We start from the raw sequence: 13328 nt of genomic DNA on the forward strand, positions 1-13328 counted from the left end.
CTTCTCACGCTACCACCGTAATCATGGTGCTATGGCAGGAAAAGATTCTCATCACTACCCGAAATCTCCGCTGCAACGTTTCAATTTTCAAAGTGCACTAGTAACAAACTTTTATTTCTTCCAAAAGGGTTGGGCCTACAAAGAATCTACCTAGATAGAACACCTTCTCGAGAACTCTATTAAGAACTCGGAGGCATTTGAAATCCTGAGTAGAAAATCATAGAACTCGATTAGATATTTCATCATAATCGGAAATCCAAGTCTACTCGATGATATGGTCGAATAAAAAGCTTACCTTTACTGACTATATATTTGAACCGTCGAAACCGCATTTCATGTATTGATGAGGGACTTGACGATAAATAATGTACAATTACCATATCCGGGTACCTTAGGGTTTTCCATAATTCTTAGGGCATATTTTATCTCTAAAGGATATCCCCGGAAGAAAGGAAACTACACGCAGGTAACTAAGGCGTCCCGTAACAAGGAAGGTCTATCTCCAAGAATAAGAAGAAAGAGTCTGGAGGACGTACAATATCCCCATATATATATACGAAGCCAAAGAGCCCTACAGAAGGGAGATGAAAATAGAGAGAGAGAGAGAGAGAGAGTTCCAGGAGGAAGAGTGTTCCACAAGTCATTACAAGCCAATGAAAACCAAGGAAGGAGTCACCGACTCGGTTTAGATCCATCTAGGTTAGCTACCTCCTCCCCTTATAACAGGCTCAGATAAGTACAGGATAAACATGATGTATGGTTATCATCCTCAGGGAGGTCCGAACTTGTCCAAAAAACCCTATGTGTTTCCCTTATAATTCGTCTATTCAAAATATCCTCTATTCTTCAATAAGTTCTTGAGATCGGTGATTTACTAATCGTCGACAATATTTATCTACGTTCTTGCATGAGAAGACAATTAAAAGGCAAATATGTCATGGTTGCAAAGCTTGAGTTGCTCGTAGATTTTTAGAGAGATAAAGTAATGGTTACTTAGTACTAAGGTTACATTAAAAGACGCTCTAACATATGTATTCAAGACCCACATACCCTATTTGCATATCTAATAGTTTGGTAGATTAGGCGGTTATCTAACCTCCTCCTTGATAGAGGAGGGGGACTATAATTCATACCAAGTTTATGCGGTTACAGTTATATGCTACTATTTTACTTAATCTCATAAGTCATAGTCGTCTTATATACATCATTGACTCCGCCGCTACCTACCTCTAATATATAGATTAGTTTTTTGGTTTTTTAGCATTAAATTTTTTTTGTCCACAACTAATTCCAGGGAATGATATTCATACTCATGAAAAACTCAAAATATTTTTTACCCTGATTTTTAACTCTCTTTTATCTCTTTTTTCTTGTTCTCCAACTAAACAGACCAAAAACCATTGCCCTCCTAAAAACAGCAGCCAACCGTCCAAAACCGATGGAGAAATCCAAAAATTAACTCCTCCCGCGCGTCCGTCCTCCTCCCCCGGGCCCACCACCCCCATTTCTATACCTCCCCCACCCCCGCGCGCACGTGCGCCTCCTCCCCACGCCGCAGATGCGCACGTGCCGTCCCCCGCCATGGCCGACGCCGGCGACCCTCCTCCCCCTCTCTGCCCCCTCTGCGGCCAACCCACCCAGGCCGCAATGGCCTCCGTCTCGCCGCTGATATCATTGGCGTCGCCCTCGAGGCCGCCGCTGAAGAGGAGGTCCCCGCCCGAGGCGCCCCCTGCGGTGGTGCGGGTGGAGATCGGCGACGAGGCCGCGGCGCTGCGTGAGGCGCTGGCGCGGCAGCACCAAACGCTCAGGGAACTTCAGGTGGAGCTCGATGCGGAGCGCGGCGCGGCCGCAGGCGCCGCCAGCGAGGCCATGACCATGATCCTGCGCCTGCAGCGGGAGAAGGCCGAGGCTATGATGGAGGCGCGCCAGTTCCGCCGGTACACCGAGGAGAAGATGTCCCACGACGCCGCTGAGCTCGCCGCTCTCGAGGAGGCGCTCGCCAAGCGCGAGGCCGCGCTGCGCGCGCTCCAGCAGACGCCCCACCACCCCGGTGCCGCGTCGGGGGCGTCCACCCCGCGGCCCCCCTGCGCCACGCCGCGGCCGCCTGCCTCGCCGTCGCCCGCGGCGTCGTCCGGCGGCTACTACCCGGCGCTGCGGTGCTGCATCGACCACCCGCCCACCGCGTCCGAGGCCGACGCGCTCGACGCGCAGACCCCGCGCGACCAGCTCACCCGCCTCTCCTACCGCGTCCACATGCTCGAGCGCGGCGCGCCCCCGACGGCCACCACCACCACGCCCATCATCCGCGTCGCTCCAGGCTCCGCCTTCCCCCACCATGCGCGCGCCTACTCCGACGACAGCCTCGACTTCTGCGATGGCGAGTTATTCCCCGACGACGACTGCGGCGCCAGCGACCGGGTCTACACCGTCGACGCCATCCACGGCGGCGGCGCGCCCCTGGCGGTGCCCGAGGGCTCCTGCTGCGGCGGCACGCCTATGGAGAGCGACTGCTGTGGCGGCGCGCCATGGGCGGAGGACGAGGAGGTGCGCCGGCTCAGCTCGCGGATGCAAGCACTGGAGGCAGACCGGGAGTCCATGCGGCAGGCTATCATCTCCATGGGAGCCGAGAAGGCGCAGGTCGTGCTGCTCAAGGAGATCGCGCAGAAGCTCTGCAGGGAGGCCGCCGCACCACCACTACCGGATGTGCCCATGGCGCAGCAACACTTCTACAAAGGGGGAAACGCAGCGTCGGCCATGACCGTCACTCTGCGGCCGCCACGGTACCCGCCGGTGCTCATGCAGAGGAGGGTGGTGAAGAGGACGTCATTCTTTGCTGCAGTGGTCAAGGTAATCCGTGTGATCCTAGAAATGCCCAAGATTTCTATCTAACTTGCTTGGTGTCCTAATTGCCTTCTAATTGCGGAAAGCTATTGCAGTGTGGCATTAACTATTATAAATTTCCGTATTTATATGCTGCAAATGTGCATCATAAACAGTAACAGTTCTGAATCAGCATAATTTCTTAGAATTTGAATCGGAATTGTTAGTTATACTGCTTCCTGTTAATATGAAGCTGTTTATATGCTTACTTGTAATCGTGTTCTTCTGAGTATGCTGATGGTGAAATCCTGCTTACACATCTATTTCTGAGAAGGGTGATAGGTTGGTGAATGCTGATTATGAACATGTGATACTTTCGTTGTGCCTGCATAATGTTGCTCAGATTTGTGAGAGGTGCCTGTAATTGATCCTGTTAGTATGCTCCAATCCTCTCCCATTTGATGATGATGAGCATAGGATGTAGCTTATATGCTTATTATTTACTACTAGTTGTTTCATTTCTTATGTTGTTTCATTTGCTTACATTGCTGAACTTATGGACTACTGTGGCATTGCTTTCTTGTTTTCATCTTGTACATATTGTTGATGAGCATCATAAAGTAACCTTTCTGTGATATTGCAATTCAACTAGTTCAGTTCCAATTGCTATTTCTGAACAAACTAGCAATTTTAGCCCTAGTATTGCATCTAGAAGGCCCAATTTTTTGCCAAAAGCCTCCAGCATATAAAAACAAAATTAGCAGCAAGACCTTGTGGGGAACCTCTTCCACCGTTGTTTGCCTCAGAAAAAATAGCGCCTGAAATTTGAGTTCTGATTATCCTATTTTAAGGTTACTTCCTACCAGAATTTTCTTGAAAATAGGAGCTAATTGGCTTGCTTTTAATTCTCTTCCAGTGGGTTACATTGATCGTTTGGTGGCGACGGAAATCATCCCGTATCAAGTGAGTTAATCCGCAACATCTTTGTTACTCTTGTTGCGCAACAACTCTCTTTTCACCATTGTTCTTTGCTGATGGTTGGCAGGTACCCCATTGGCCAGTGCGGTAACAACGTTGGGCTGCTGCTGCTGCTGCTGGACAAGGCTCCCAGGGCAGGGCACGGGCATCAGAGACTTCCCAAGAGAATCTGACTTCCAAATGAGCCGCTCAGTCAAATTTGTAAGGCTCATTTGTTTGTGAAACACACAGGTGGCTTTCGCGCATTGTTGTCGCTTTCACGCTCTTCTATCGATTGTGTATGATAATGTAGCTTTCACAAATGGAAGCCATTTTCCCCTCTTTTTTTCCTTTTTGTGTCAACCTTTCCTTGTATTTTCTCACTCTGATGTTCTTTGCACCATCGGTATGGAACGGATTGCTTGTACAGAGTAGGATACCAGTGGAGCGTTGTACATTGTGTTCATGGAAATTTAATCACCAGAAGTTAATTCACTGCAGAATCTCATGGAATCCATGCTCATGAAAATTCAATGCAGAATACTCTTGGGCTCGATTTTGCCATTTGAATGGCTTGTTCAACCTGTCAGCATATACATGATTGATGATGGTATATGATTTATGCGAAAGCTAAAAATCAGGTACATTGCAGCAGCACATTGTGACAAAATGTTAAATTGTGAATAGCAAATTTCCACAATTCTACAATAGAGCAATCGAACAAGGGACATGATCATATCAATTTGAACTCCCTCGGTGGCTCAGGTGTTAATTGTCGTTTCAAACATGAATATCTCACTTCTCAGACAAGATGGTCTTTTGCCAAATCTCTAAGAGCTTTTGCTCTAGAACATATATACCATATAAGCTACAGGGATACAAGCAGAATTTAACATTTCTATTTCATGCTGACAATCTGACTCTCAAATACGTTAGTTTACACCACATTCAGTCCCGCATCACTTCTGCCTTTGGAGGGGGTGGTGGCAAAACCTCCTTAACTATCTCCAAAAATTCCTGGACTCGTTCGTCTTCGTCACATGCTTCTCCTCGTTCGTCCCTCGAAAATCGTCTCCCACATTCTTCTATCATCTGTAGTTGAGGATGAAACTAAATAGATTAATAAGAAAACATTAACATGAAGACAAAACAATTGAGTAGATTTCTGCACCTATTTGTAAATGGGTTGTTCCAACAGAGAACAACAATCAAATTCTCTAGACAACCCAATCAATTTGATCCCTGATGACATGAAGCTTGCATGTGTGATTAATGTAAGTTTAGTGAGTGGTTCTCGGAATGAACAATTACCTAATACCTGACACGCATGCACAAAAGATTCTACATGTATATTTTGCATATGCATAAGTGCACAGCTATCTACACTACCTTTATCTGCCGATTATTGAAAGGAAACCCCAAAATATCCTTGAGATACATTTATGGATGAAAAGATAGAAATCCAACTTATGGATAAGTCGGATATGAAACAAGTATAATTGTCATACAGTATATTCTTACAATGAGATAAAATACGGAATGTAAGAACAAGTTAGTGCTTCGCTTTAGTCATTATAAAAAGAAAGTGTATTTGAGCCTCTTTCAAGCATCACATTAATTCAGAAAAGCAAAATTTCGTAGAACATCTACTCTATTGCAAGCAATCCAGATCATTCGCTTCTACATTTAGAAATAAGCCTTGGCTCCTGAACTAGACAATGCCCAGTTACCCTCACAGCATGCTGAACTTCAAACTCTTTTTTTCTGACAACAGTAAACAAACAACAGACACTGTAGCAGGCAGCACAGGAAGACACTTTCATGGTGAACCAAAAATTCTAACTGTAATAGCTTGCATTAAATAAGAATAATAGTAAAACTCAAAATATTATGCTAATTATCGGCAAGATTAACATGACAACCGCATAAACATCAGCAGCTGAGGATGGTCTCCAGTTGATCACATTTAGCTTATCAGCCTCTGCAAGCTTGAAATTCTCACTTCTCTTGACAAAGTCATAAATTGATTCCCTTGTCTGGTTGCAAGCGGGAGTTTTTAAGAGGTACTCGTACACCTAAGTGAGAGGATGATGAATATTAGCCCGGTTTAGTAGTAAAAATGAGTGACAGGTAAAGAGCAGCAAAAGAGTAAGTAATCACTTTACACTCTGATGCAGCAACAGCCCCCAAACATCCCATGGGGTCGGTTTTGGCACCTCTTGATCGCAAGAAGTCAAGAACTTCGAAGTTTGTGAGGACCCCCGCATTTGCTTTCTCTCTGCACAACAACAATGGGCACTGGTTATTCCAAGCTTTAAACCACACAATGGCTGACAAGCACCGCAAGACATTCAACACATTTAGAGCTCGCAACAGGATGCCCCATGAACTAACATCATGGAAACCATGACGCGCTTCAAAATCTCCAACATCTCTGACAAATAAGCGTACCACAACGTACTAGCAAACAATTCTACTGTATATCCCTAAGCAAAATAACAGAACAGCAGGCACAAATCCAACAGGCTAACAATTGGCCATCAACTGAAATGAATCTACGTGGTCCAAATAGCAAAGGAGCTGCACGCGAAAACAAGGGTTTCGACACTGATTCGCCTTTCACCTACAGCCAAATTAAACGGTAGTATGTCACAGCCACAGGCCCGCTACCACGGATCTGACGAAACGAACGAGCACCGCGACTATGCGAGTGGGATAGGAGGCGGAATGGGAAACTCACATCTTCATGGTTGCGCTGCGGCAGCGCGAGCCCGCGGGCGGCGAGGAGCTCGAGCACCTGCGGCGGCAGCGGCGGCGGCGAGAGGGCGGCGTAGGACGATCAGATGGGTGGAATTTATGTAGGATGGGCGGGCTGAGAGAGAGGGTTGGAGGAGTGGGCGGGTGGGTTCGGCGACGCTTGATATGGGCCTTCGTGGCTTTCTGGACGGTTGGGTTGGGCTGCATAAGCGGGCCGGGCCGAAAGATGGGTTTGAATTCGCTTTGCAGTTTGTGCCAGCCAGGTCCGGCCCAATATGTCGGCGTTGACACCACGTAATTTACTGGGCCACCTGACTACCTCACGTAGGGGAGGGATATTTCAGATAGGAGATGATTATCTAGCTTTTTAAAAGTGTTTAGTTGGAGGGTAGGTTAAATAGAATAGTCATTTAATGGGAATATTTTTCTTAGATGTTGAGATGTTGGATGAGTTCATCTATAAAAACCGCTGGACGGATCCATCCATATTATAGATAAGGTTTATCCTTAATGATTAGAATAAATGTACTTTTTTGGTAGCACGTTTTAAATGTTATTATCTTCTAAACTATTTATCTGATATATGATTCACTGTAGCATTGTATTCATTGCAATTTTAATCAACAAAACAAGATCTCGCATGATTATATTTTGATGACAAACTAAATATATGATAAGTAGGTCCTACAAAATTTTGACTAACCCTATACAAGTTATATCCATCCAAACATATAAAAAATTAGATAAAATCCTATTCATGCTATCAAATAAGAAATTAGATCGTCCTATCCAACGAAACATGGATGACCATATCTCATCCAACCTTATCCTTAAACTAAACACACACTTATATTTTTTATTTTCAACATTAGAAAAAATGTGCGCCCATTTTAAAAATAGACACCAATCTACGCCCATTAACCGTTGAACGGGCGATAAAACATGTCACTCGTTAAACGGACGATAGGTCCACATGGCATGCCAGTGTGGACATGGTCAGTACTTGTCACCCATTAAACGGGTGACAAGTCCTAGCCATGTACACCCAGCGCAAGATCAGTAGTTTTTTCCATATTTTTTAACTATATGATGCGCGTTTGCTCGATCTTTCGAAAGGTAATATGATAAGTCAATTGGTGGAGCTTCAACGTTGATGATCAAAAGCTCCGAACAGAACAGATCGAGAACCCTCGCAACCACTATACTACTACTCTGTAGCTATCAACCGTGCCAAGACGCTATTGACCTCGTCAAGAAGGCTTTTCTTACAAGCGAATCGAGAACACACGCAAGAACAAGTAGATGCAATATGAATATTGCTAATTACCAATGAAGTACTTGAGTTAGGGTTCAACAAACCGATAAACGACAAAACTGTCTAAAATAGAATAATCTAAGCTAAACCTGAGCCTAAACTACGACGGCTACTGTGTATATATAGGAGGGACGTGAGGAGGTCGATCTAAGGTTGTGCAGCCGTGGAAAGAGGCGTGCACAATTTGGACTCCGACCCTGACACGATTACAAGACCTAACAAGGCCCAAAGCGGTGATGTAACACCTTATTTCTTTGACTCTGACTAAACTATAAGGAGTATTTTATCAAACTCATATCCATTGGAAAGGGCTCATCGTAAGCTTTCCAGAATGTCCAAAATTTTCTAAAACAGTTCTTATGAGAGAGTTATGCCCGTTTTACTAACGTACTGTCCTGGAACTCGACCATAATCACAACTTCGACCATGACTAGAGCTCAGTCTCGAGTTCGAGTAGACTTAGCCTTCGAGGTGCGATATCCGGGTAAGGTTGTGGTGCTTCTCTCACATTCCTAAGCAATAAAACATCACAAGAATTTAGTAGTAACATATCCAAAGAAGTATGGACAGCAAGGAACGAGTTCACCTGGTGGTCGAATTGTCGTGCACGTGCTCTTGTAATTGGGCCTTGTATGATTTGAGGATTATTGGCGGTATTGATAGTATCCGAAGGAGCCATGGGCTCATCATCCTTTCCCTCTTGAATCGGAGTCGTCCTCGACTCAAGCTCATCTTCTTCTTCCAAATATGGCTTCAAATTTGAAATGTTAAATGTGGGACTAACCCCAAAATCAGTAGGTAGGTCCAATTTATATGCATTGTCATTGATTTTCTCAATTATCTTAAATGTCTATCAGCTCTAGACATCAACTTTGATTTTCTTAGTTCTAAAAACCTATCGTTCCTTAAATGCAACCAAACTAAATCACCCAGTTCAAATTTTATTTTTCTTCCTACCTTTACTTCCAACAATCATATACTTTTCAGTCATGCTCTCTATATTCTTTTTAGTTATTTCATGCAACTTAAGAATAAATTCAGCACGTTTCTTAGCATCTAAATTAAGTCTTTCAAAAGTAGGCAAAGGTAGTAAATCAGTAGGAGCATGGGGATTAAATTCATACACTACCTGGAACAGACTTACTTTGGTGGTGGAGTGTACCGACCTATTATAAGCAAGTTCAATATGTGGTAAGCACTCTTCCCATATCCTCAAATTTTTCTTTAGAACTACCCGTAACATGGTCGATAATGTGCGGTTGACGACCTCTGTTTGACCATCAGTTTGAGGATGACACGTAGTAGAAAATAGTAGCTTCGTCCCCAGTTTATTCCAAAGTGTTCTCCAAAAGTGACTCAAAAACTTGGCATCACGGTCCGAGACAATAGTATTGGACACTCCATATAGTCGAACAATTTTCTTGAAAAAAAATCAACTATGCTGGTAGCATTATCGCCTTTGTGACAAGGTATAAAATGTGCTATTTTAGATAATCGATCCATAACTACAAATATGCTATCCCTCCCCTCATTGTCCTAGGCAGTTCTAAAACAAAATCCATGGAAATATCCTCCCACGGTGCACTAGGAATAGGAAGAGGCATATAAAGACCATGTGGATTTAAACGAGACTTAGCTTTATTGCAAGTGGTGCAACATAAAATATAGCGCTCGACATCACGTCTCAACTTTGGCCAAAAGAAGTGGGCGGCCAGCACATCTTCAGTCTTCTTTGCTCCAAAATGTGCCATCAATCCTCCTCCATGTGCCTCCTGTAATAATAAAAGACAAACGAAGCTAGCTGGAATGTATAGCTTGTTAGCACGATAGAGCAATCCTTTATTCAGCACATATTATTCCATGTCTTCCCTTCTTTACAATATTCAAGCACTTCTTTAAAGTCTAAATCAGCAACATATAAGTCCTTAATAGTCTCTAAACCAAAAATCTTATGATCAAGTTGAGATAACATGGTATAACGCCTAGAAAGCGCATCAGCAATCACATTGTCCTTTCCTTTCTTATGTTTTATGACATATGGAAATGACTCAATAAATTCTACCCAGTTAGCATGTCGTTTATTTAGTTTAGCTTGACTTCTAATATGTTTCAGCGATTCATGATCAGAATGTATAACAATTTTTTTGGGCTATAGATAATGTTGTCAGGTTTCAAGCACACGAACTAAAGCATACAATTTTTTATCATAAGTGAAATAATTCAGACTTGGTCCACTTAATTTCTCACTAAAATAAGCAACAGGTTTACCTTATTGAATTAGCACACCCCTAATTTCAATCCCACTAGCATCACATTCTAGTTCAAAGGTCTTACCAAAATCGGGGAGTTGGAGTAAAGGAGAATGGGTTGGTTTCTCTTCAACAATTTGAATGCTTTTTCTTGTGCTGGTGCCCATTTGAAAACCACTCCTTTCTTTGTCAATTCATTTAATGGAGTAGCAATGGTTCTGAAATCACGCATAAATCACTGATAGAAACCCGCAAGACTATAAAAGCTTCTCACTTGAGTAACAGTCTCAAGTGTTGGCCAGCTCTTTATGGTTTCAGTTTTTACTTCATCCACTTATATTCCATGTGAAGTAACAACATAGCCAAGAAAAGAGACTCGATCCGTGCAAAAGATGCACTTTTCGAGATTACCAAACAAACATGTATCTCTCAAAACGTTAAAAACAGTACGTAAGGGATCAAAATGTAGTTCATATGACTTGTTGTAAATCAAGATGTCATCAAAGTAAACCACCACAAATCTCCCAATAAAAGCACGTAAAACTTCTTTCATCAATCGCATGAAAGTACTAGGTGTATTAGTTAACCCAAAATGCATTACTAACCACTCATACAAGCCAAATTTAGTTTTAAATGCAGTCTTCCATTAATCTCCAAGTTTCGTTCTAATCTGGTGGTATCCACTTCGCAAGTCAATTTTAGTAAAAATTATAGAATCACTCAACTCATCAAGCATATCATCTAACCTAGGGATAGGGTGACGGTATCTTATAATAACATTATTGATGGCTCTACAATCAACACACATATGCCAACTACCATCTTTCTTAGGAACCAAAAGAACAGGAACGGCACATGGGCTAAGACTTTCTCGTCCATACTCGTGGTCCAAAAGGTCTTGGACTTGTCACTGAATTTCCTTAGTCTCTTCCAGGTTGGTCCTACTTCCGGGTTGGTCCTATATGCAGCACGGTTTGGCGAAGTTGCTCCCGGAATCAAATCAATTTGATGTTCAATCCCTCGAATAGATGGTAATCCTGGGGGTACTTCAGCTAGAAATACGTCCACAAACTCCTGCAAAAGGTTAGCAACAGTAGGAGGCAAAGAGCTAGATATATTCTTGAGTGAAACTAAAGCAACTCTGCATATCAAAGCATAGCATGGAAGCTCATTAGCGTAAATTTCAGCAAGATCAGATTTAGTAGCAAGCATAACACACCCTTTTAGTCTAATTCCATCGGACTTAGAAGTTGTCGTTGCTTTCTCCTTTTTGAGTGGAAAAACTTTTCCGCTACTTACTAATTTTCAGATTCATTCTCAAACTCTTTTATCTTATTTTCAGCTATCTCTTGTTCACATTTTATAATTTCAGCAGGGATTAAAGGTAGAGAAGTTATTTTCTTTCCTTAATGCATAAGGGTGTACTTATTACTTCTACCATGATGTGTTGCATCAGTATCAAACTCACATGGTCTTCCTAACAAAAGAGAGCATGGTTGCATGTGAACTACATCAAAATCAGCACAATCATGGTATGAACCAATAGAAAAACGCACCCCAACTGTTTGCATTACCTTCAACTTACCACTGTTGTTGAACCATTGAATATGATACGGGTGAGGATGGTTTCTTATCGGCAAGGCAAACTTCTTGATCATATCTGAACTTACCAAGTTGTTGCAGCTTCCTCCATCAATAATGACTCGAACATGATAATACTTGACTATGAGGAACATCTGAAACAAATTGTGCCATTGTAGCTATTCTGCTTGCTCCATTTGAGTGTTAACACTCGCTGCACAATGAGTGTCCTATAATTTTTTGTAGAAATTGTACTCAATTTGTCCTCATTATCGATATCCATCTCATGTTCATCCTCATCACCTGTATGGTTAGCTGCAAGTGCATATTCATCCTCAATATCATTAGCATTTACATACCCACCATCTTCTGTTGCAATATACGCTCGCTGCTTGGGCAATCTTTTATGACATGGCCCATTCCCTTGCATCAGTGGCATACAATCCCGGTTGATCAGCCTATAGAAGCAACCGAAGAAGAGTTCTTGGCTGGTCCCTGTGCACTTACGAATTTGCTTACCTCAGGAGTGTGCGACGGTGTCAAAGGTACTACTGAACGCGCCCTACTCGAGAAGGGGGCAGTAGACTGTGTAGCTGAATGTGGGGCTATTTTGACTTATCATGGTGTTGATTTTGAAATGGTCGTGCTTGCAAAATTGCTCCTTAGCCTCTGTTATCGTCCCTGCAATTATTTTTCTGCCAGACATGCAAGTTGGAATAATCTAGGAATACTATTGTATTCTTTATAATCAACTATGTCCTGAATTTCACGCCTTAACCCTCCATAAAAACGTACCATTGCAACCTCTTCATCCTCAATAATATCACAACGCAATATACTAATTTATAGCTCCTAGTAATATTCTTCTACGGATCTATCATTTTGGTATATGCGTTGCAGTTTATTACACAAATCACGTTTAAAAGAGGGTAGAACAAATCTGTTACGCACAGCAACCTTTAAAGCATTCCAAGTAGTAGGAGCTAATCCGTCAATGCATACCCTATTCCACCAGATGATTGCAAAATTTTTAAATTCACTAGTGGCTTGCCTAACTCTATGCATTTCTGGAGCTAAGTGAGCATTAAACTTCTGTTCTACTGTCATCTCCCAATATAAATACCTTTTAGCATCATAAGCACCCTCAAAAGATGGTATAGTAAATTTAACCTTAGCAAATGGATCATCATTAATACGTGAGTTATGTTGTTGAAAATTATTACCTCTAATACCTTGACGGTTGAAGTTCAATCGGTTCCTTTATCGTTCATCAAAGGCGTCATGTTCTTGCCTAAAAATTTCATCATACGCGATGGACTCCTCTTGTTCATAGGATGCACCATGAGGATCCACTCGACCATTGTTCGGTGGCAGATTAACCAATCGATCAAAATGTGTATCGAGCATTGCAATGCTTTCATTGAGTTGTAATGCGGTATTGGTTCCTGCAAGCTTCTTGTTGATGTTGTCATTAATAGTTTGTCGATGATCATCCAACAACGTTGTGAGTTCTTCCCCCAAAATACACTTTTTCGCATCCGATGCTTCTCCTGTCATGGTTAGTCAAAGATAGAAAACAACGAAAGATAAATTATCCCTATCGACTACTTGGTGGTGGAGGTGGAGTCACACACTCTCAAGCATTTACC

The 13328-nt window shown here is 42.7% G+C and overlaps 2 protein-coding genes across 2 annotated transcripts; one reads left to right on the plus strand and one right to left on the minus strand.

Annotated features, from left to right (window-relative positions):
- The first annotated feature begins 1581 nt into the window (after positions 1 to 1581).
- LOC133905398 (myosin-binding protein 7-like) lies at positions 1582 to 4255 on the plus strand. The gene is made up of 3 exons (XM_062347156.1): positions 1582 to 2847; positions 3737 to 3783; positions 3866 to 4255. The coding sequence occupies exons 1-3, from the start codon at positions 1582 to 1584 to the stop codon at positions 3969 to 3971; spliced, it is 1419 nt and encodes a 472-aa protein (XP_062203140.1). The 3' UTR covers positions 3972 to 4255.
- A 240-nt stretch (positions 4256 to 4495) lies between these two features.
- LOC133904263 (uncharacterized) lies at positions 4496 to 6641 on the minus strand. The gene is made up of 4 exons (XM_062345720.1): positions 6518 to 6641; positions 5938 to 6055; positions 5700 to 5852; positions 4496 to 4869 (listed from the first exon to the last, which is right to left on the minus strand). Exons 1-4 carry the CDS (start codon positions 6523 to 6525, stop codon positions 4726 to 4728), a joined length of 423 nt encoding a protein of 140 aa, XP_062201704.1. The 5' UTR covers positions 6526 to 6641; the 3' UTR covers positions 4496 to 4725.
- Between the last annotated feature and the right edge of the window lie 6687 nt (positions 6642 to 13328).

This window comes from Phragmites australis, chromosome 22 (genome assembly GCF_958298935.1).
Source record: "Phragmites australis chromosome 22, lpPhrAust1.1, whole genome shotgun sequence".
NCBI lineage: Eukaryota > Viridiplantae > Streptophyta > Magnoliopsida > Poales > Poaceae > Phragmites > Phragmites australis.

Coding starts and splice junctions, on each gene's coding strand:
- LOC133904263 (XM_062345720.1), bottom strand. Junction 5,853..5,937: donor TTGCTGCATCAGAGTGTAAA/GTGATTACTTAC, acceptor CCTCTCACTTAG/GTGTACGAGTACCTCTTAAA. Junction 4,870..5,699: donor CAGCTGCTGATGTTTATGCG/GTTGTCATGTTA, acceptor CCTCAACTACAG/ATGATAGAAGAATGTGGGAG.
- LOC133905398 (XM_062347156.1), top strand. CDS start 1,582: ATGGCCGACGCCGGCGACCCTCCTCCCCCTCTCTGCCCCCTCTGCGGC. Junction 2,848..3,736: donor TCTTTGCTGCAGTGGTCAAG/GTAATCCGTGTG, acceptor ATTCTCTTCCAG/TGGGTTACATTGATCGTTTG. Junction 3,784..3,865: donor CGGAAATCATCCCGTATCAA/GTGAGTTAATCC, acceptor GATGGTTGGCAG/GTACCCCATTGGCCAGTGCG.